At 33.3% G+C, this 19,927-nt stretch overlaps 1 protein-coding gene across 3 annotated transcripts; it reads right to left on the bottom strand.

Annotated features, from left to right (window-relative positions):
- Positions 1-1,752: 1,752 nt before the first annotated feature.
- On the bottom strand, positions 1,753-11,386 carry LOC21401872. 3 transcript variants are annotated; one of them, XM_024163331.1, is made up of 20 exons: positions 11,259-11,386; positions 10,350-10,490; positions 9,611-9,685; positions 9,369-9,484; positions 9,012-9,126; positions 6,557-6,685; positions 6,402-6,449; positions 5,800-5,999; positions 5,500-5,696; positions 5,131-5,414; positions 4,884-5,033; positions 4,291-4,701; positions 4,042-4,191; positions 3,543-3,621; positions 3,337-3,461; positions 2,897-3,088; positions 2,670-2,810; positions 2,435-2,572; positions 2,135-2,341; positions 1,753-2,010 (listed from the first exon to the last, which is right to left on the bottom strand). In XM_024163331.1, exons 2-20 carry the CDS (start codon positions 10,482-10,484, stop codon positions 1,894-1,896), a joined length of 3,009 nt encoding a protein of 1,002 aa, XP_024019099.1. In that variant the 5' UTR covers positions 10,485-10,490; positions 11,259-11,386; the 3' UTR covers positions 1,753-1,893. The 3 variants fall into 3 exon arrangements, with proteins under 3 accessions (XP_024019099.1, XP_024019100.1, XP_024019101.1); XM_024163332.1 differs by having other exon boundaries at positions 10,350-10,487; XM_024163333.1 differs by lacking the exon at positions 11,259-11,386 and adding an exon at positions 11,000-11,015 and having other exon boundaries at positions 10,350-10,487.
- Positions 11,387-19,927: the final 8,541 nt, after the last annotated feature.

Here is a 19,927-nt window from a genome sequence, read left to right as displayed (position 1 = left end):
AATATAATAATAAATATATATTATATTGTAATTATATATATTATATTATAGTATAATATAATATAGTCGTAATTTTTAACTATCCACAACAATTCAAGCTCATAATTTACCAAACGCTATTACACTGATTTTAGAACAAGCACGGCTACTATAATTATAGTTTACCAAACACTCAGCTACTTTTTGTAATAGCAGCTTTTTCCTTCAGCACAGCTAAAAGTAATTTTTCTAAAATTTACATCACTACCAAACTAAGGGTTACTATCAAAGAAATATATATTAATATTAAATTCAGTTCAATGATCCCACGTAGCTTCATTTTTTTCAAGTTAATGTAATAGTAAGAAAACTGTAAAGAGAGGATGGTTATTTTGCACTATTCAATTTAGTACTCACACGTGCGCTTTCATCTAGCAACTATATAATAAATTAGAGTTTGTTTACTATTCATTTACTCACATATTACTGTTCAAACTTTTGGTCTTTCTATTTTACCTTTTTCTCAATTTTTTTCTGGTCATGCTTACTCTACCAGGTGCCCTTTCGTTGTTGAGCACCCTTCAGCTTCTAACTTTAGGGTTCTGCAAACCAAAGCATTTGTTCAAGTTGGCCATGTGAATCTCTCCAACAGCCACGGGTGCGAACTTGAAGTTAGGCATTTGGTTTTTGGAAGCTAGTTTGATCTATTTGGGAGCAAGCTTGAAGTTGCATTGAGCTTTTTGGAGGTTAGGTTTTTTTTCCTTATATTCACTAGAAACCGTCCCTTGATTATTTTTTAAACAGATAAGAGATATGTCTTTCACATTGTTTTTTCTCTTGGCAGAGAAAAACATGAATTACACTCCTCGCAACCTAATTTAAATGTTGAAACTAGAGGTTCAGCTCTATCTTTCGCATTGTTTATTGTACTTTTGTCTTCGTTTTTATTTATGGACACTAAATCCTTAATATATTTTCTTTTTGTGAAAAAAGGAGAGATAATTTGATGTCTGATTTCACATGTGGAAAGAACCTGAATGCTACAAGACAAAAGCTAAGTCATGCTCTGTATGATTGAGGTAAAATGATGATCTATTTTCTATTTGCATTTCTTAGAATCTTTGTTATGTGCAATTTTACGTGATTCAAACAAGCCTTCTCTAATGCATCTTCATTAATATCGTTGAATATTTGGATGCCTTTTTATTTTTACAGTGTCTGTCTATGAATATTAGGATGTACTAAATAATTTCAGATGAAGTGTGGCATCAATTTGTTCTTATGCCTTTCTTTGATAGTTCTTTGTATGATTGGTCTATATAGTTAAATGTTAAACATGCTTTGTTTCCTTGCCAGGGTTTGTTGGTTTGCACAATTATACTTGAATGTTGGTTTGTTCATATTATTACCACATCTATCGTGGCACTTGAGACAACGCAGAATCAATAACAATTAATGTATTGTCGTCTTAATCTTTTTTCACTGAAAATATGCAAACGTCTTTCAATAATGAAATTCCAAAAAACCAAATTTATACTATAAATTAGAACTTTAATAAATTAAATTCCTGTTTAGTTTACCGTTTAGATTGTAAGATTTGATTTGGATTATATGATTTAAATTGTAACTCGAACCGTGTTTAGATATGTAAATAAATTGTAATTTGAATTAGGATTAAAATCTAAACTATGTTTAGATAAATGATATAATAAATTTGTTTCTTATTATACCATCTAATAGTCAAGTAACCATATGAAATAAAATAAATGGCCTTTAGGGTCAGTTTGACATTGTTGTGTTGTTGAAAATTTTGTTGAGTAATAAATTGTTATAGCCAGAAGCATATAAGTGTTAGGTGCATGGTAAAATGTGTATAAAATTATTAGTAAAACACTTCACAAAGTGTTGAGTCTTCTAACACCCGGCCGCCTTGAGGAAGTTGTCAAAGGGACTAGCAGGTGGCAACCTCATCGATAACCATGGATCCTGCACAAACACCGCTCCCTGAGCAGGCCCGCCTTCACTTGTTATCTACATGAACATCAAGAAAATTTGATTTATAGCAGTGTAGCTATACAACTTTCAGATTTAACGCTCGAGATTCTGATGTCGAAATTGATACGAGAAAGAGCCAAGCATATAATGTCTATCTGACCTTATGTAGGGTTTTGCGGACATCTGCAGGAAATGCTGAAAAGAATTTGTCAGCAGCTTTGTTGCCATGATTTTCATGGGCCAACCAATTGGAGAGCTTCTTTCTCGTGCCTGTTCCGAGGGCTTCGCATTGGCTTGTCATGGCATTGTATGGGAGCGGTGATGTGGAGACAGATGATCCCGCTACATGCCCGGCAACCTCAAGTGCCTAAAATTGGACTTCTTCAGTATACAAGCAAGAGGGAACAATTTCAATGTTACAGGACAGGAGTAAAAGGTAAAATGAAAAGGGAGTTATTACTGATTCCAAAAGCTGCCCAATGCTGATAATATGGGACCCAGATGAAGATGAAGTCATTCTGGGAATGAAGCGAGAGACGTCCGCAACTGATGGCTCACTTGTTGCATCATCCTCAACCAATGAATTTGTTGGAAGATCCTGAGTAACAATAGTTAATAATGCGACTAAATTCCACCGCTTCAAGTTCCCATAAAAATTCAGATGTTAGCAAGACTAGAATAATTAAAAAGTATACCGCATCAAAGGACAAGGATTCCTTGGAGTGAGCAACCATCTGATCATGATCAAGGTCCAGTGCTGATCGAGGGCCGAATGTGAATGCATCGTCAGCTGTAAAGGGTTCTGAAAGTTGCTTTAAAACATCTCCTGCCTCCAGCTTAAGAAGCAGAAACAGACATGTGAGAGGGAAAGTGAAACAATTAGTAATTTGAAACTCTATTGGTCATTCAAGAATTATCATACCTTAGTAATCTTCGTCAGATTCTGAACTAAGATATCTATTACAACATTCTCCGACTCGTAGATTTTGTCCCGCAACTCAATTAGAATTGATGTAGCCAGCCGATTATCAGCAGCAGATCCACATTCTCTTAGATCCGCATCAGGCTTTACATATACTTGAAGATCGTCACTAAAGCCAAGATAGGGATCAACCTGAATTTGAAGAGGGGAAAAAAGAGAGGTTAAAACTACTTCTTTTTTTAATATTATGTGTACGCATAGAGGGTGGTAAACTCATAACCTCGGGGAGGTGAGGCATCCTGCATGGTATATGGAGGTTAAAAAATAAGTTATCTGAGTGCAGTTAATGTAATACTAAAGTAGTTACTTGAAAAATCAGTGATTATACACTTGACAAAATCAGGAAATTTAATCACCGAAAAAAAAGTGATATTACTCACATCATGTGGAATTAGTGACTTGAGAAAATCATTCAGATCAGTAATGTGATAGATTTTAGCTGCAAACATCAACACGCCCATTGATAGAACAAGAACAGATCTCTGGCATGCTGGAGGCAACATCCCTGTTAAGAGATAGAGAGATACTGACTAAAAGATATAGATTTTCTCAAAATTGAAATACCAAGGAATTTCACCAAACATACCATTGTTAGGATCGAGAGATGCATTCCTGAGAGACAGAAGAAGCTGAAATAATTGGACCACAAGGTGGTCATTTGGATTCTGCAATATTTACAAATTAGAGAACTCATAAGTGATTAGCTGAAGAGCCATTTTGTGGAACACATGCACACATGTATAAAACAAGAGATCGTGTTATATCAGTTGAAGCACAATGGGTGTGCCAAAGAATATAGGGTCATCCTCCTGACAATTTTCACCAGAATTAACAAAACAGAAATTGGATGAGTTTTGGTGCATAATTGGAAAAAAAAAAAAAAAAAAAGGCAGCTATTTCCTATTAATTTGTATGAAATGGAAGCTTGAACTTTTAAACTAGATCCTAAGCAATAAATTATTTAGTTGTGAAGTCAACATGCTCTTGCTCGTTTAACTATGAGCAGGGTGTGAAGAAATATAATGCAAGAAAAGAAAATGAAAGATGGCAAGGCAGGTAATATAAATATATCTCTAATATATTACCTTTAATCGTGATGAAATAATTGTTAAAATGAAAGAATGCGATATGGCTTCAATATTTGCAGGAAGATTATCTGAAAGAGTGGCTTGTATCCAAAAAGCAGACAGCAAGTGTGCTAATTGATCCTCACTAAGCCTCATGACAAAAGGTTCCTGAGCCAATCAACAAACCACAAAAAATTATAAGCTAGAACTAGAGAAATCCACAGAGACTGGCCGGTTATGATTTCATAAAAAAAGAGAATTGCTCACCGCCTCATTAAAACCAATTGAACTGGCTTTTCTGTCAATGATGGAACTAATCTTGTAAAAGTTAGGGGAATTCTTGCAGCCACGTCCCTGCTTGCAGACTTCGTCCACACTGTCCCTCTCTTCAGAATCCTCATGAATGTTATTCCCGTGCTTATCGGCTTTGGCACCATCCTTCTCCCTACGGAGCTTTTCAAGTCTAGCCGTAATTGAAGCAAACGCAGATGCAGTACTAGAGTGCCATCTTCTTGATTGGTATAGAAAGCCAGATCGCAGAGAAGCAACTTCATGCCATGGACGATTAGAACTTGGAACAAGAAGAATAGAAAATATTTGGTGTGCTCCTACACGCACTTCAATATCCGGATGTAACATCACCTTTAAAAGTTGGACAAGAAGAGATTCCGGAAATACCTATATGAAAACAGTACAAAATGGTTTATATGTTCCATTCAATTGCAAAGTTGTGAGAATTCAATAAAAGATTACGAAAGTCTTCAATGCACAAACATATAATTGCAACACAAAAAATAATAATAATAATAATAATAATAAAATAAAATAAAATCACTGTAATAGTACCAAACTCTTCTCACCTGTTGTGTACGTGAAGAAACCAAGGCCAATGAGATTGAATGCGCGAGAAGTATCAACGATCCAATGGTCGACCTAGCAACTGTTCCTGCTGATGGCAGCTTCTCCAAAGTTATAGCCATCAGGTCAAATAGTGGCTGTGCATTGCCAATCTAGTAACAAAAAGACGACAGGCATTAAGCGGCTACAAGCACAGTGAAAAAAAGAATGAGAACTTATCTACAGGTACCTAAAAAGCATCAAAATGACCTTTTTTGCAATTTCAAGTAAGCAATCTTCAATGGAATTCTGGAGCATGACATTCAAGTTGGACTCTTGCTCTCCAACAGGCTGAAGAGTGGCTTGAAGGCTCTTCCTTAGATGCCTACAAAGATCAGAGACAAACCCAATTTCTGCCAGCATTGCTCCCGATCTGATTTGCCTAGCTAAAGCAGTAGCGACTTGGACCGCATAAGATTTGAGTTCAGGATCATGAGAAATGTTTTTGTGGTCAAGATGTCGGATCACATAAGTTAAAATCAACTGCTGGTTCGCTGAAACAGAAATTGACATCAGTGATGATGACCAAAATTTAGGAGTAAAGTGCATGCATAAAATTAGGTGGAAAAATCAACTTACCAGAGTTCTCCATGAAGTAGGACATATCCGACAAAACCACCATGGCCAGCCCCTGCCCAGAAACCCAGTGACGGCCAGAGTCAAAGTAGACGAACATTGGGTCCAATACTCGGCGCATTGTTGTGCTCTCCTTGGATAACTCAACCATTCTCTGAATACAAATCTGAGCCCATACCTTTGGCATCTCTATTTCTTCTCTGAAAAAAGAAGAAAAAAACACAGGAACTAAGATTCTTAGAAAGTTTTTCAACTGAATGATCGAAAAACAAGCTGTATTTGTAGGTTTTCAAAGATGGTTACCTCAATAAAAGAGAAGGATCCTTAATCTCTGGTCGTGCCCTAATGATGTTGCAAGGGCTGGTATCACTACCAACAATTGCACCAATTCTGCCTTCACTTCGAACTACTTCATCCACCCAATTACGACGTGATTCTGCTCTCTCATCATCTTCTTCGCCATGGGTATCTGGCTCATAGTTATCTAAGATGACATGTACAATCTGCACCATATAAGAACCACTTGTTAAATGAACTTTGAACAAGATAATTGTAAAAATGGACATTTAAGGAATATAAATAAAATACAGCTTAGAAAGGCGATCATTTTGAATTATAGAGATTTACAAATATATATATATATATGTGTGTGTGTCTGCATGCATGTATGCATACATACATAAACGAGATTCAATTTTTTTGTTTTAATTTTGGTCCTTCATTCAGATGTGTGCTTTACTTCTCAAAAAACGCAAGCAGAAAATATCATAATGAGATACTGAGTCTCATTTTTAATGAGATTTACAGAAGACTAATATAATTTTGGGCTGTAAAATTTAAAATGTGCAGACATAAAAAAAACAAATAACGGCTTCAAAGTTCAAACATAACCTCAAATAACTGACCTCATCAAAATCAACAAAAATATTAGAGAATTCTGCCATGAACCACACCTGCCAAAGAACAGACGTGTGAAATACACAACACCCAAGTCCCCCAATCAGATTAAAAGCCTAAAAAACAAAAGGTAAAGAACTTTATGGTCAAAAAATAAAATTACCATGGCAGAAAGACACTGCAAGCTTGATGCCCTCAAGCTGTGCCTTTGATGGTCGCCACCTCTTTCACGGGCCAGCAGGCATACTTTATGTACGAAACTCTCAATGTTGTGTGTGTAAGTTCCATCTGCCTGTTCATACATCAGGCCATTGAACATAAGCTCATGATAGAAATCAATGACGACAAATATCTACTAACAACAAAAGAAAACACTAATAATCTAAAATAAAAACTACATAAATCTTCCAACATCAACAATTCATTCTATGCAGGGCAACTTTTGGGATATCATTAGCTGCACTGCATAATTTACAATGATTATCCATTTTTGTCATAAATTCGGATCAAACTGTCGTTTAACTTGTTGTCTTGTTAAGTAAATTTGTAACAACCGGAAGAATTAAGTAGGTTTAATTATGTTAATTGTGATATATTAGTGTGCCTAATATTGATTTTTTTTAGGGTTTGTTTGGTTGGAGGATTCGTAACCTGATTCGAATTATGGTTCGCTACAGTTCTCTCCAAAAAACACACGTAAATCAAAAAAGGTTCTAATCTCATGATTCTAATCCATAAACCAAACGTCTCCTTAATTAATCATGTCATTAAAAATTTTAATTACTTTCAGTTTTGAAAATACACTTACTTTTCCTTTTCCCTTTATATGTTTCCCTCATTTTCTTCAGCAGCAAGAAGAAAAAAAAAACAAAACAAAACAAAACAGGCTCCTTCAATCAGTTTGAGGTAAAATTTCTTGAGAAACCCACTCTTGTATTTGAATTCTTGGTTTAAAGAAGTATGATTTTGGTTAAAGATTGGATGAATTTTGATTTAGGTTTAGATTTGGACAAATTGTGGTTGAATTTAAGTTGAATTTGGGAGTTTTCATTTCTTGAGTATATTGAAGTGTTTGGAAACTAGTTTTAGCAATTTCCCATGAATTTATCTTGAAATCAACTTGAAAATGCGAGTTTTGGTATTGTTCTCGCTGTTTTGGCTGCACCTTGCTGCACTCTACTACACTTTGCTGCAGCAAAGTTGCAGAAAAAAAAAAAACTTGGATTATTAAGTTGTTTATAAACTTTAGAGTTGAGTCAAGGCACACTAATAGGAAACAATTGTACATAATTGAACTAGATTCGTTTTAAAGGTGAGATCTCAATTCTAAAACATTGTTTTGATGGCGAACTAGCAGCACGATTGGACGTCAAGCTTCAAGAATAGACGGTTGGACAACGTGAAGTTATCCGTACACTAAATTGCCAAGAGGTAGGATATTCTTGTCCATATCATTGATAACCCTATTTAAGAAATGGTAAACGCATGATGGCTTAGAGATCGGGTAATGGAGATCATATTCTTGGGGGCAGGTCCCGAAACCCGTACGGGCCACTTTGGTGGTGATATCATGGCTTTGCGATAAGGTAAGTGATTCAGCATAATCTTATAAATTACTTACTGATAAGATCTAAGACAATTCTCAAGAAATGAGAAGAATTGAGAAGAGAAAGATGAATCTTTACTGAATGAAAGAATGAATTACAATGCAGTGATTCGAGGTACTGCTAAACCTCCCCTTGCTCAGCCTAAGCCAAGACTTCCTCAACAAGACTCCAGTATTTTCCTGCCCTCTCTCCGTTCCCGAACCCCCCTTTTAATATCCCCTGCCTTCTCTAACTAATTCCCTCACCAACTAAAGCCCACAATAACTAACTAATAACATCCTTTCTAACAAACTACTAACTTCTCTGACCAACAAACAAGTTCCTATCACTTACCTGAACATGAAACTTGAGATTTATGATTATTTCCTTTCATTTAAAGGATGTTTTGGGTTCCGAATAATACATTCGGACCGTGTTCTCTTTAAAATTTATAAAGTTTTATGAAATTATATCCTACTAGGCATTTCGCTCACTGTTTATTCAGTTTTCAATGTTTTAAATTCTTCTCAGGCGACGCTAGGAGTAGTGCCGAGTAGATAGTGACTATTGGTGACGCTAGCACGATCCCCAGAAGAGAAGAATTTGTAATTTACTCCCTTCCTTTCCGCTTATTACAAAGACATGTATAAATTATGGTTTGTAACCTTAAATTCTACTAGACTGTGGTTGATGTCAGTATATTACTTTTCTGTTTTGTTTATGTATGTACAAAATGGATTTTCCTGTGGAGGATCCTAATGGGATGCCAGAGGCTGGGTTTGAAACTTGTTTTGTTTGAGAAAATCCACCTCACTCTTTGTAAACTTAATTTCCTTAAAATAGTGGAGTTTGTTTGGAAATTCTTTTAATGTTTTTATCTTTGGAACTGATTTAACATTATTAAATGTTTAACCACTTTCTTAATTCATGTTTAATTTCTAAACAACCCTCCACGTCACCAACCCCTGTTTTGGGGCGTGACAAAATTCTAATTGATCTTTCAAGGAAGGGTAAAGCTAAGTTGTAATTCACCTGACTATAGATGAACCTTGTAAGAGTTTGGCATCCAAGAATTCGCACAGCATCTTGCTTGGAGTTGTCCAGAAGTTCATTAATTACATTCAATAAACTAACAGCAAAGTAAGCCCTGCAAAGTGCAAAAGATATTTAACACTACAAGAAAAAAAAAAGTACATAAATAACATTTACTAACAGGATCTTTAAGTAAAATGTCCGGCACCATATCACAACTTGAAAAGTTATCCCCAAAATTCATACACAACTTTTCTTTCAAAAATAAAAAACGAAAACATTTCTTTGATATCAAAAGTCCCTTTTTTTTTTTGTTACAAACTTTTGTTAAAGAGGATAGATACAGCTAGCACTTACATCTGCTCCTTGCACAGACAAAGTAACTTGCTATAAGTGTCTGTAACAATATTAATGAACTTGATGTGCTCACATCTTAGCTCCTTGTAGCACCTTTCTTCGAGATATTTTGCGATCTATGGAAAACAATAAACAGTAAAAATGTTCAGCAGTCAGCATTTGGCTCGCTGATTGCAAGATTAAGCCTACATGTACCCATCAATCAGATATAGAAGGTTCAAGGTTGAGAAGAAAGTCTGTACCTTTGGGATCCGAACGGGGTTTCTAGAAGCATATTCACATAGCTTAACAATTTTCCTTTCACTTGGAGGGCCATCCTGCAAAGTTACAAAAGACTGAGAACTTCCATTTGCGCTATCGAAAAACCATATATGACAGACAAGACTGTGAGTCTAGATAGATAAGATGTTCTGGAGTTCAATGATGCACATAAAAACACCATTATTTTATAAATGGATACCGCCAAGCGTGGTTTCAGACATTTCCTTTCATTGATGAAGGAACCTGAGTAAATGCTTTAAAATTCCCACCTTAAGTAAAGAGAATTCTGTGATGGGGTAAAAAAAAAGCCCTAACAAGCATAGTTTTTAAATCACGTCAAAATCATATCAAACTAAAATAAGAACAACAATTTATCGGAACTTAATGAAAAATACAACATTGAAAACTTGATGGTTCATAACTGTGTCCTACTAATAGAATTTTGTTTTCCCCCTCACCATACCAAGTAATTCTCAGCTATATAAACATCTTAATAATATAACAATCCTTTTACACCTTCCGAGATCCCAAAAAGAGGATCAAAAAGTACGACTTAAAACACGAATGTCTAACATAACCAAGGGTGGATTATCAACAACAAAGGGGTTAGATTGCAACAAAATAGCCATAAAAACAGAATAAACGATGCAGAATCAATTCCAACAAAATGTCTATGAAACATGATGTGACTAAATTGGAAATGTAAGTTAAAATACTCACAAGAGATTTAGGGAAAATTTCCGCAAGCAGTTTTTTGTAGCGCTTGACCGGTTTTCGAGAGCTGGACCTCAAAGCAGGGCAACATACGCACATGCTCCCACATGCTGGGAATATCTTTCTGGATATGACACCCATTTCCTGCTAAAGAAACCAAAGGAGAACAAAAATGTGAAAAAAAAAACCCAACAAAAATCTTTCATTCAAGCCCACAAAACATAAATAATAGGCCAAAAAAAAAAAATATATATATATATATATATACATATATACCCAACAAAACTGAACAAAAATGGTTCAGAAGAAAAAACCCAAAAGAGAGCGCAAAACAAAAGGGTAAAGAAAAACTCATCACAGCACGCAAAGGCATGTATAATGTGCTATGATAGATTATTAAAGTTTTCATTTTTGGTAAATTTCAGAAAACCCAAAAAAAAAGACACCAACCTTGAAGGTATTAAAATGAGGAAAATGAAAATGTATATTTAGAGAATTGGCAATTATAAATGCTAAAACTAAAAAAGGAGACAACTTTAAGGCAAATGACGATTTTTTTCTTCTACAACAAATGTTGAGCTACACAAAACTGCACCACGAGAAATCAACAACCAAAAAAAAAAAACGGGAATGAAGCTCAGAGAAACACACCAAACCTCTAACAAAGAAGAGAGAAACACAACCCAAAAAGAAAAAATAAAATAAAAACCCATTAAAGAGAAAAGAAAAAAAGAAAGGGCTCGTTCACTTCGCTGATTCGAGTTTAGAATTCGAGTTTTTCTACAGTAAAAAGCTCTCACAAACAATCACATCTAACTTTTTGCTACAGTAAAAAGCTCTCACATAAAATCACATCTCAACTCGAATTTTAAACTCGAATCAGCAAAGTGAACGGGCCCAAAGTATTTTCAGTACCTTGGGCTGAAGAGGGAGATCTGGAGAGTGAAATGAAAGAAAAAACAAAGCGAGAAGGCTTTAAAGAGGGAGAGATGGTATCATGAGGGAAGTACTATTTCCGAGTGGCAAAGAGATTCAGAGGAAGCGGAAAACAACAAAAGCAAAAGGAAGGACTTTTTGAAACTGAACATGAATTAATTACTGAGAGAGAGAGAGAAATGGCGCGTGGATTAAGACGAGCTGAGAGGAGCACGTGATGAGTGTCAGTTTCCTCGTCACTAGAAAAAAAAAAGAGAAGAAAAAGTGCTCTATTGAGTTTGCGTAGAACTTTGTAAATTAGGTGTTACCTTTATAAATTTAAATTTTTAATTTGAGTTAAAATATAATATTTTTTTAAAATTTTTTATTATAATAAAAAAAATTAGATGTAATATTTTTTAGAGTTTTTTATAATAAAAATTTAAAATTAAAAACTTAAATTAATAAAATAAATGAGGTCTAAAATTAAATAAAAGAATATTCAAAAAAAAATTAAATAAAAGATTAATCTCATGAATGATCAGAGGTTTATCTCTTATTTTATTTGATCACTAAGGTCTCGTAAGCTCTTAAAAATAGTCATATTTAACTTTTTTATTACAGTAAAAAGTTCTCACATAAAGTTACATCTCAGCTTAAATTAAAAACTCGAATCAACGAACTAAACGGACATTGATTTTAAAAATGTTTCACATGGGTCAGTTTAGTTCGCTAATTCGAGTTTTTAATTCAAGTTGATATGTGATTTTATGTGAGAGCTTTTTCCTGTAACAAAAAAGTTAAATATGACTGTTTTTTATAGTTTTTTACTATAACAAAATTTAAATTTTAAACTTAAATTGATGAAATGAACGAGATCGGATTTTGTTCTTTTTCAAATTCAGCTCTTCTATCGATTAGATATTAAGGCCCCGTTCATTTCACCGATTCGAGTTTAGAATTTGAGTTTTGCTACAGTAAAAAGTTCTCAGAAACAATCACATCTAACTTTTTTACTACAGTAAAAAGCTCTCACATAAAGTCACATCTCAACTCGAATTAAAAACTCAAATTAACGAACTAAACAGACCCTAAATATTTAATAAAATTAGTGTAAATTAAATATCAAAATTAGAAATAACTAAATTTTAAATATTATTTACGTAAAATTAAATTTTTATCTTTGTATTATTTTAATCTCTAAATTTTATAGGCTTGTTTAGTATATGAGTTTAAATTAGAGTTTTTAATTATGATTTTTTAAATTTTTATGAAAGAAAAATATTGTAGCAGTACTAAAATTTTGGGTTTGTACTGTAACAAAATCTATATATCAAACATCACTTATATTACCAATTTTGATCCATAATGTTCACATATTTCAACAAATATTTAACACCTAGTTAATAAAATGACTAAAATTAAAACAAAATAACATTGTAGAGACTAATTAAATGACGTTTTAAAAGTCGCAAACTAAAATAGAAATGAAGGTAAATTTTAAAGAGTATTGGTGGAATTAACTATAAAATAAATTATGACCATCAGAGAGAAAAAAATAAAATATGATATTGTCTCCTTAAAATAAAAAATTACTGAGGTTTGAATTGTTAGGATAAGATTTAATTATATATGGCTTGTTCTTTTGAGTGAAAAACTCAAAAAAATGCAACTCAAGTTATAATTTTATTTGAGTTCATGTTGAGTTCAAACTCGAGTTTAGGACTAAAACTCGAATTCAAGTTTCCCCTTCAACTCGAGTTCAGAAACTCGAACTCAAATTAATGAACAGTATTTTTTTTATTCTTAAAAATGCTATCTTTTTCATTTTAATTCTGATTGAGATGATTTTTTTTCTATGCGTTGACAACAAAAAGACGAATAAAACCCAACCCATATACCCTATTAAAATTTTTCATCAACATTGAGTTTTTATTAAAATACTATCTAAATACAAATTCAAGTTTTGACTCACTCAAACACAAACTCAGAAAGATTCTTATCTCAAACCATAACTCAAATGTACATAACCAAACACAAACTCAAGTTACAAGTTCAACTCAAGTTATAACTCAAATTCAACTCAAGAATTATACTTAAGTTAAATTCTAAAAGAACAAGCCCATAATATTAAGATAATATTTGACAAAAATTTAACAATTTAAAACTATAGCCATATTATATTAGAGAATAATATGAGAATTATATTATACTAGGATAAGCTTTTTTTATCCTATCAGAAAAATATATATATATTTTTTTTTTCTTAAAAGGAGAAAATGCATATCAAAGCAGTTTAAAAAAATACAAAAAAATAGAGAATTTACTTTTAAGAGTACATGAGTTCGGACTTTTACTCATTACTCTTAATAAATATTCTTTTATTAGGGTAATTATTTGACTAAAAAGGTTATGAATCAAGAGTAAAAGGTAAAAATTATGACTTGTGCACTTTTAAGAGCTATCTGTCAAGATTACCCAAAAATACATATCAAAAGTAATATTCACAGCATGTTTAGTTCACGTGCTTAAGTCAATAAATTTGATTGTGAAACTAAATTTTTTGAGAGAACCATTGGTAGGAAGTTTTTTAATTCAAATTTTGTGTTCAAAAAGGGTATTTTAGCATAATCAGAATTATAAGTTCAAATGCGTGAAACAAACAAACCCTAATTCAAATCATGATTCGTAGTTCGTTACATTATTTTTTTTCATAAAAAATACACGTAAATTGAGAATAATTCTGAATCATGATTCTGAATTCATGAATCAAACATCTATTTAGTATTTTGTTATTATGTTTTTGAACCCCGGTTGGCGCAAAGGCAATAAATTTCAAATTAAGGGCTGTTCTTTATGGTTTCATAGCCTTTGCAGTGTAGGCAAAAGCCCCTGCTCAAAAACTTGACCTTTTGCCGCCTATATTTATTCGTCTACAAAGAAAAACTTTTTGTTGCCTCATTCGCAAGCCAATATTGTTCCCAATAGACTGGATCTTGAATTGGTTATAACAAGACCACTCCTTTTATGCTCAAAAAACAACAACCCGAATAGTGAATATTGTCCTCTCTTTTCCAGAAAAGAGGCAAGCCATTTTTTTTTTTTTTTGGCAGATTATTCAAACAAGTATAAGAAAGCTACTTCTGTAGTTGTCCACTATTTGCCCAGTTTCTAATAATGCGGAAGTTATTTAACTTTATCCTTCCCATTTTTGTTAATGGAAATGGTCAAAAAAAAAAAAAAAAACTCTTGCTAGATTCAGTTGCTGCATATTAGAATAAGGGGTATTTGAATATGACGCCAAGTTGAAAAGCCCTCAAGAAGATCATATTAGTATCCTAGGCAGTTAGTGATAAAGTTTTAGAGTAAATAATACACATCATGTGCTATTATTAGCAAAAGATAATTCAGTATACAGATCATAGATTCATACAAAGGAAAATGATGTAAATCTTGTTTTCAATTATAGGATTAGGGGCATAACTTTTGAAAGCTTGTGAGAATCGTAGGTGACAAACAGAAGCGTCCAATGTACTTACAGCCTATTGGTTGGTACTTGGTAAACCCCACCAAGGAATTTCTTGCTTGAAGAAGTTGGCAGTAAAAAAATGACAATTAGTTGGACTTCGCAAACCGGTTTGACTACTTTTTAAACAATGTTGGTTAAAAGGGTTTTCAATATTTCAACACCTATGTTAGCTTATGCTATCCATTTTGTTTGGGTTTTTTATTTTATTTTATTTTTTATAGGATAATTGACATAAATAATTTTTAATTTTTTAATAAGTGACAATTTAATTTTTATTTTTAAATTTTAATAAAATGATCTCTTAATCTTATTAAATTGGTACAATTAAATTCTTTCTGTTTACATCTGTCAAATTTATAACATTAAATTTTGAAACATTAGCTAATCAATCGTATCTTGTAGCACTCAAAATGTTATTCTATATTGGATTTTTTATTGCTTTTGCTGTCAAATCGCCGATTATACCCTTACATACCTGGTTATCAGAACCCAAAAATTATATTAAAAAAAGAGATTGCGGCCTCGTTTAGTTCGTTAATTTGAATTTTTAATTTTAGTTGAGATGTAATTTTATGTAAAAAATTTTATTATAATAAAAAAATTAAATATGATTATTTCTAAAAATTTTTATTATAATAAAACTCAAATTTTAAACTCGAATCATTGAAATAAATGAATTTATTATAATACCATATTTGGATTTCCCTCCGTCGTGGGTGTAAGGCAATGGGGAAGAAATTCATTTCTAAACAGTGTTTTTTTTCCTTCAAATGATACCTAATGTGCCCATCACAAGGACTTGATCTCATTTTATTGTGGATACAATCGACTTTTACCCATCTGCCCGGATTTGTTCGCGCCGGTGTGATCCAGCGGCTCCGGTCTTCTTCTCCGACAACGGAAGTGAAAGAAAGAGAAGGAGGGAGAGAGAGAGAGTCGAGAAGAGAAGATCCTTACTGGATCTCTCACGAGGCGCCGCCGGCAAGATCTCAAAATCAGATCTGGTTCCATCGGGAGAGAGAGAGAGACGAGAATAAAAGATCCCAACTAGATCTCTCACCAGGCGCCGCCGGCAAGATCTCAAAATCAGATACGGTTCCATCGGGATCTTGAGATTTGCTACTCACGATGGCGCGACTCTCCATAGCTTCTTATGGAAACGTCGCAAAGGGAAGCTCAGCGCGATGCCGGAATCACGAAAGGGAGAAATCACGGCACCGTTGTCGCCATGGCAGGAGAGCTTCGACTTTTGGTCGTCCAGCAACGTTTGCTTTTTTGGGCTTTGTTTCGGTTAGCTTTCTGGGTTTTATTAGCAATTGCTTTTTTTTCAGTAATTTTCATTTAATTTCAAGTTTAAGATTATGTTATTACTAAATACCCTGTTGTATTAGATCACATGCATTGGACATGGTTTTTTCTGTTAAATTTTTTACGGATTTAAATGAAAAAGACTTAATTGTACTAATTTAATGACGTTAATGATTATTTTATTAAAATTAAAAGAATAAGAATTAAATTATCAGCTATTAAAAAGGTTAGTGACTATCTATCAATTACCTTTTCTTATATAAAAAGTCTAAGGAGGGGACGACCAGCATACCTCCTCTGAACATGAGTCGTGTGACCAAAGGGGGGGCCCTGACAGCAATGTTTGCATTTGGCTTACTTTGAATCAACCACTCCTCGAGATAGAAATGCGTCACCCAGCCTCATCAAATGTGCTAGTGGTAAGATCACATAGAGGTGTGGTCTTAGACACTCTCAATTGAGTACTAGGCTAGTAAAAAATAAACCTTTACATTTAATATCCTAAAAGAGTTACCAACACTCTGAATTTTTAACCACAAGCCAACCACAATGAGCCTTAACCACTAGTCACAACACTCAGTGGTATCTATTTTGTTTGGGTTGGTCTAAACTGCTAGGATATTAACATTAGAATTTGGAAAATAACAAACAATTTGTTACTAAAAGATTCATTTTATAGCTATCAAATTTGTATTATAAACTTTTTATGCTACATATTTTTGTAATATAAAGTGATTTTGACAAGTTCAAATTATCAGATTCTGACTCTACTCACCCTACCGGAGAAAGACCCTTTTTATTTGAAAAGACACCAAGGTGGTTTCTTAAAGGATATGGTTTGCAAGGACCACAATAAGTGGTGGAGCCACGTTGGGCCTAGGGGGCAGCTGCCCCCCGGCCCAAGTGGCTCCTTTTAATCTAAACCCCAATAATAATTTTGTTTACAAACTACTTTCTAATTTGCCCCCGCTGAAATTTTTAATTTGTAATATTTGTATTAATCTGTTTAGAGAAGTTTCAGTTATACCCTAAAAATTGATTTTTGAAGTTTAAGATACTTGTATTTTAAATTTAAAATAGCAAATAACACAAAAATCAACCAAATATTATATAAATCCATAATTTTGTGAACCGTAAACTTCAAAAACTGAATTAAACTCAATTAAAATAGTTGTATTGTTATTTTAGTTAAAATTTAGGTTCACTTCATGTCCCTAAAAATATTTTCTAACTCCGCCACTGACCACAATACCTTGTCAAGAATCTAAATCTTACTTTTAGTGTGAAACACAATGAGGCTTTGAGGATTTTGGATGACTTTCTTGATTATCAAATCACGTTAAAATTACAATAGAAAACAAAAATAATTATTCAGACTTGATACAAATCTAACGGTCTAAAACATTTTACTTTCGATAGATTAATTTTTTATATTTTACCAGAGAATTCTTCCAACTATATATTAATACCTTCTCCAAGCTCTATTCATACCTTGAACTTGATGTTGAAAATAGGCCTCATTAATCTATTCATCATTGACTGTCTTAAGCTAACTATTTGACTTAAATGCCTGGGAAAGTTATGGTACTCCGTAGGTGCATCCCAAGATAATAGATTTATGTACCTAGCCAATCAGAAGCCTTCTGGTTGAGCAGCCTTTAATTCATTATGTCTTAATTGCCAGAATGAAAATAGTAGCAAGACCGCAGCTTATTATATAGCTCTCAGAAAACAGTAGTAGATCTCCCAAGTCGCTTTCCAAAATTTCATCTTAAGCAAGTAATTGGTATCTAACGGGTCGTTTGATACATGTTGTCAAACTCAAATCATGATTTTGTTATAATGTTTTTCTCTTATAAGGAATTTGAATTAAAAAACTTTTCGTTCTCTCACAAAGAATTTGAATCAAAACCCAAATCATAGTTCAAATACACTTTCTAAACGAGCCTTAATAAAATTTAAAGATTTTGTTCTGATATAAGTAGGCAATTAAGTTTTGACTCTTTGAAAACAACCCTAGAAGCCATAACTCAAGGAATAATCTATTCAAGCACATAACTTACAGATAGCAAGAACCTAGATCTTGATTCCTTTAATACCTGGAAGAATTTTCCATCTTTATAGGATATATATATACATACGTATATAAATGTTATTATATGTTTTCCAAGATTATGTGGTAAGAATGAAATGATACAGGGTAGCCATGTGGAAGGATTATTGGGTAATGTAAGCAAAGACTAATTATTAAGACTGTCTTTGGATTTTGCTCCATATAAACTATGATTATTTGCAGTGTTGGAATAAACGAAGTGTTGGGTAAGTACTAACAGGTGATGGCTTTAAACTTGGACCCTCCACTTGATCATGACCAAAAAATGGAACTAACCGACCAAAAACATCATGAGGGAAAAAAAAAGGGGGAAAAAAAGAGAGGAAAAAGTTTAGCATAATTGTTGTAAAGTCTTTCCAAGGTGGTCCAGCGGTTCGGGAGCTGCTGGGCCTGTAAAAAGACAAACATACATGACAATATGCACAAACAAATTAGATATCAGAAAATTTAGCATTTAGTTTTAGAGTAATGCTAAACGAAATGACAAATGTGATAAAAGAAAATCTCGACCGTTGATTCATGTTGGTCCTATAGTTGAAAAACATGGATCTCAAACTAGTAAATGTTGGAATATTTTTATGTGAACTTCTATAATCATAATAATTCACTCTGTAATTAATTAAAACATCTTATGGATAACTGTGTTAATGTGAATTAACACATGCATGTTTGTTAAATATCGGTTTATAATGGGATGAACATTTATTTTATTAACTCGCTTGAGGCATATGAACTCTCTCTATCTCATAATATTTGATCAGCCCATTGGACCTTATATCCTCTCTAATGAATATTGGTTAAAAGCTATTAGTGCCCAATTGGTTTGGTTTAAGAGAGGCAGCACCCTTTCTTTTGTTTTTGGTGTGCTTGTAGGGGCTTTTGGGGTGTGGCTGAACGGTGGAGAGAGGGAGAGATAGGGAGGAGCTCAAGAGCACCTCTTGCCATTCTTCATCATGTTTGCAGGTTCTCTATTGATTCCGGCCGCCCATTGGCGGATTCCGGCGACCGTGGACGACGCATTTCGCTGTCTACCGGAAGAGGTAATCTTCCTAATGAATGCCTAAATCTCAAATAAGTTTTATGGTATTTTCGGATTTATAGCTAGATTATTGTTTTTTGATCTTGTTTAGATTGTGTTGAGATCATTAAAATCTAGTAAATGGTATCAGAGACTAACTTGTTGGATTTGAGGCTACAGTTTTATTTTTATTTTGTTTTGGTTTACTACACGTTCAAGCTCCTCCGTGGGGTTTTGGTTTTTATGGGTTTTTTGAGTGAAATTGATGTTTGAAAACCAAAGAGAATGAAATTTAGAACAAAACCCATCTAAGAACGTCAAAAATGGACCACCGGAGCTTAGTTTTCCGGCGGGTCGGGTCGCGGATCCGATCGGATCTTTTCTGCAAAAACCAAAGCTCATGGAAGCTCCAAACGTCATGTTGTTTCATCCTTGCGAAAAATGACGGGTGCGTTTGGAACTCGTTCCAAAATAATTTTATTTTTTGTATAAAAATGAAAATGAAAACGTTTTCATTTTCATTTTGGAATCATTTCTGAAAATGTGTTTGGTAGTTTTATTCTGAGATTGATTTCAGTTTAAAAAAAATTAAAATTGTGTTTGGTGGTTTAATTTTAAAAACATGTAATAATATTTAAAATTAAAATATATTAAATAAATAATAATATTAAATATATTAAATAAAACGTTTAAATGTGTGT

The sequence above is a fragment of the Morus notabilis genome, unplaced genomic scaffold (genome assembly GCF_000414095.1).
Source record: "Morus notabilis unplaced genomic scaffold, ASM41409v2 Scaffold322, whole genome shotgun sequence".
In the NCBI taxonomy this organism is placed as follows: domain Eukaryota; kingdom Viridiplantae; phylum Streptophyta; class Magnoliopsida; order Rosales; family Moraceae; genus Morus; species Morus notabilis.
Note: the sequence above shows the minus strand (reverse complement) of the source record. Positions and strands in the feature narration are given on the sequence as shown.

Excerpts from the sequence above, each read along its gene's own strand:
- LOC21401872 (XM_024163331.1), bottom strand. The coding sequence starts at position 10,484 with ATGGGTGTCATATCCAGAAAGATATTCCCAGCATGTGGGAGCATGTGC. Across the intron at positions 6,000-6,401 it reads TTTTTGTTGATTTTGATGAG|ATTGTACATGTCATCTTAGA; the intron begins GTCAGTTATTTG and ends TATATGGTGCAG. Across the intron at positions 3,622-4,041 it reads TTATTTCATCACGATTAAAG|AATCCAAATGACCACCTTGT; the intron begins GTAATATATTAG and ends TAAATATTGCAG.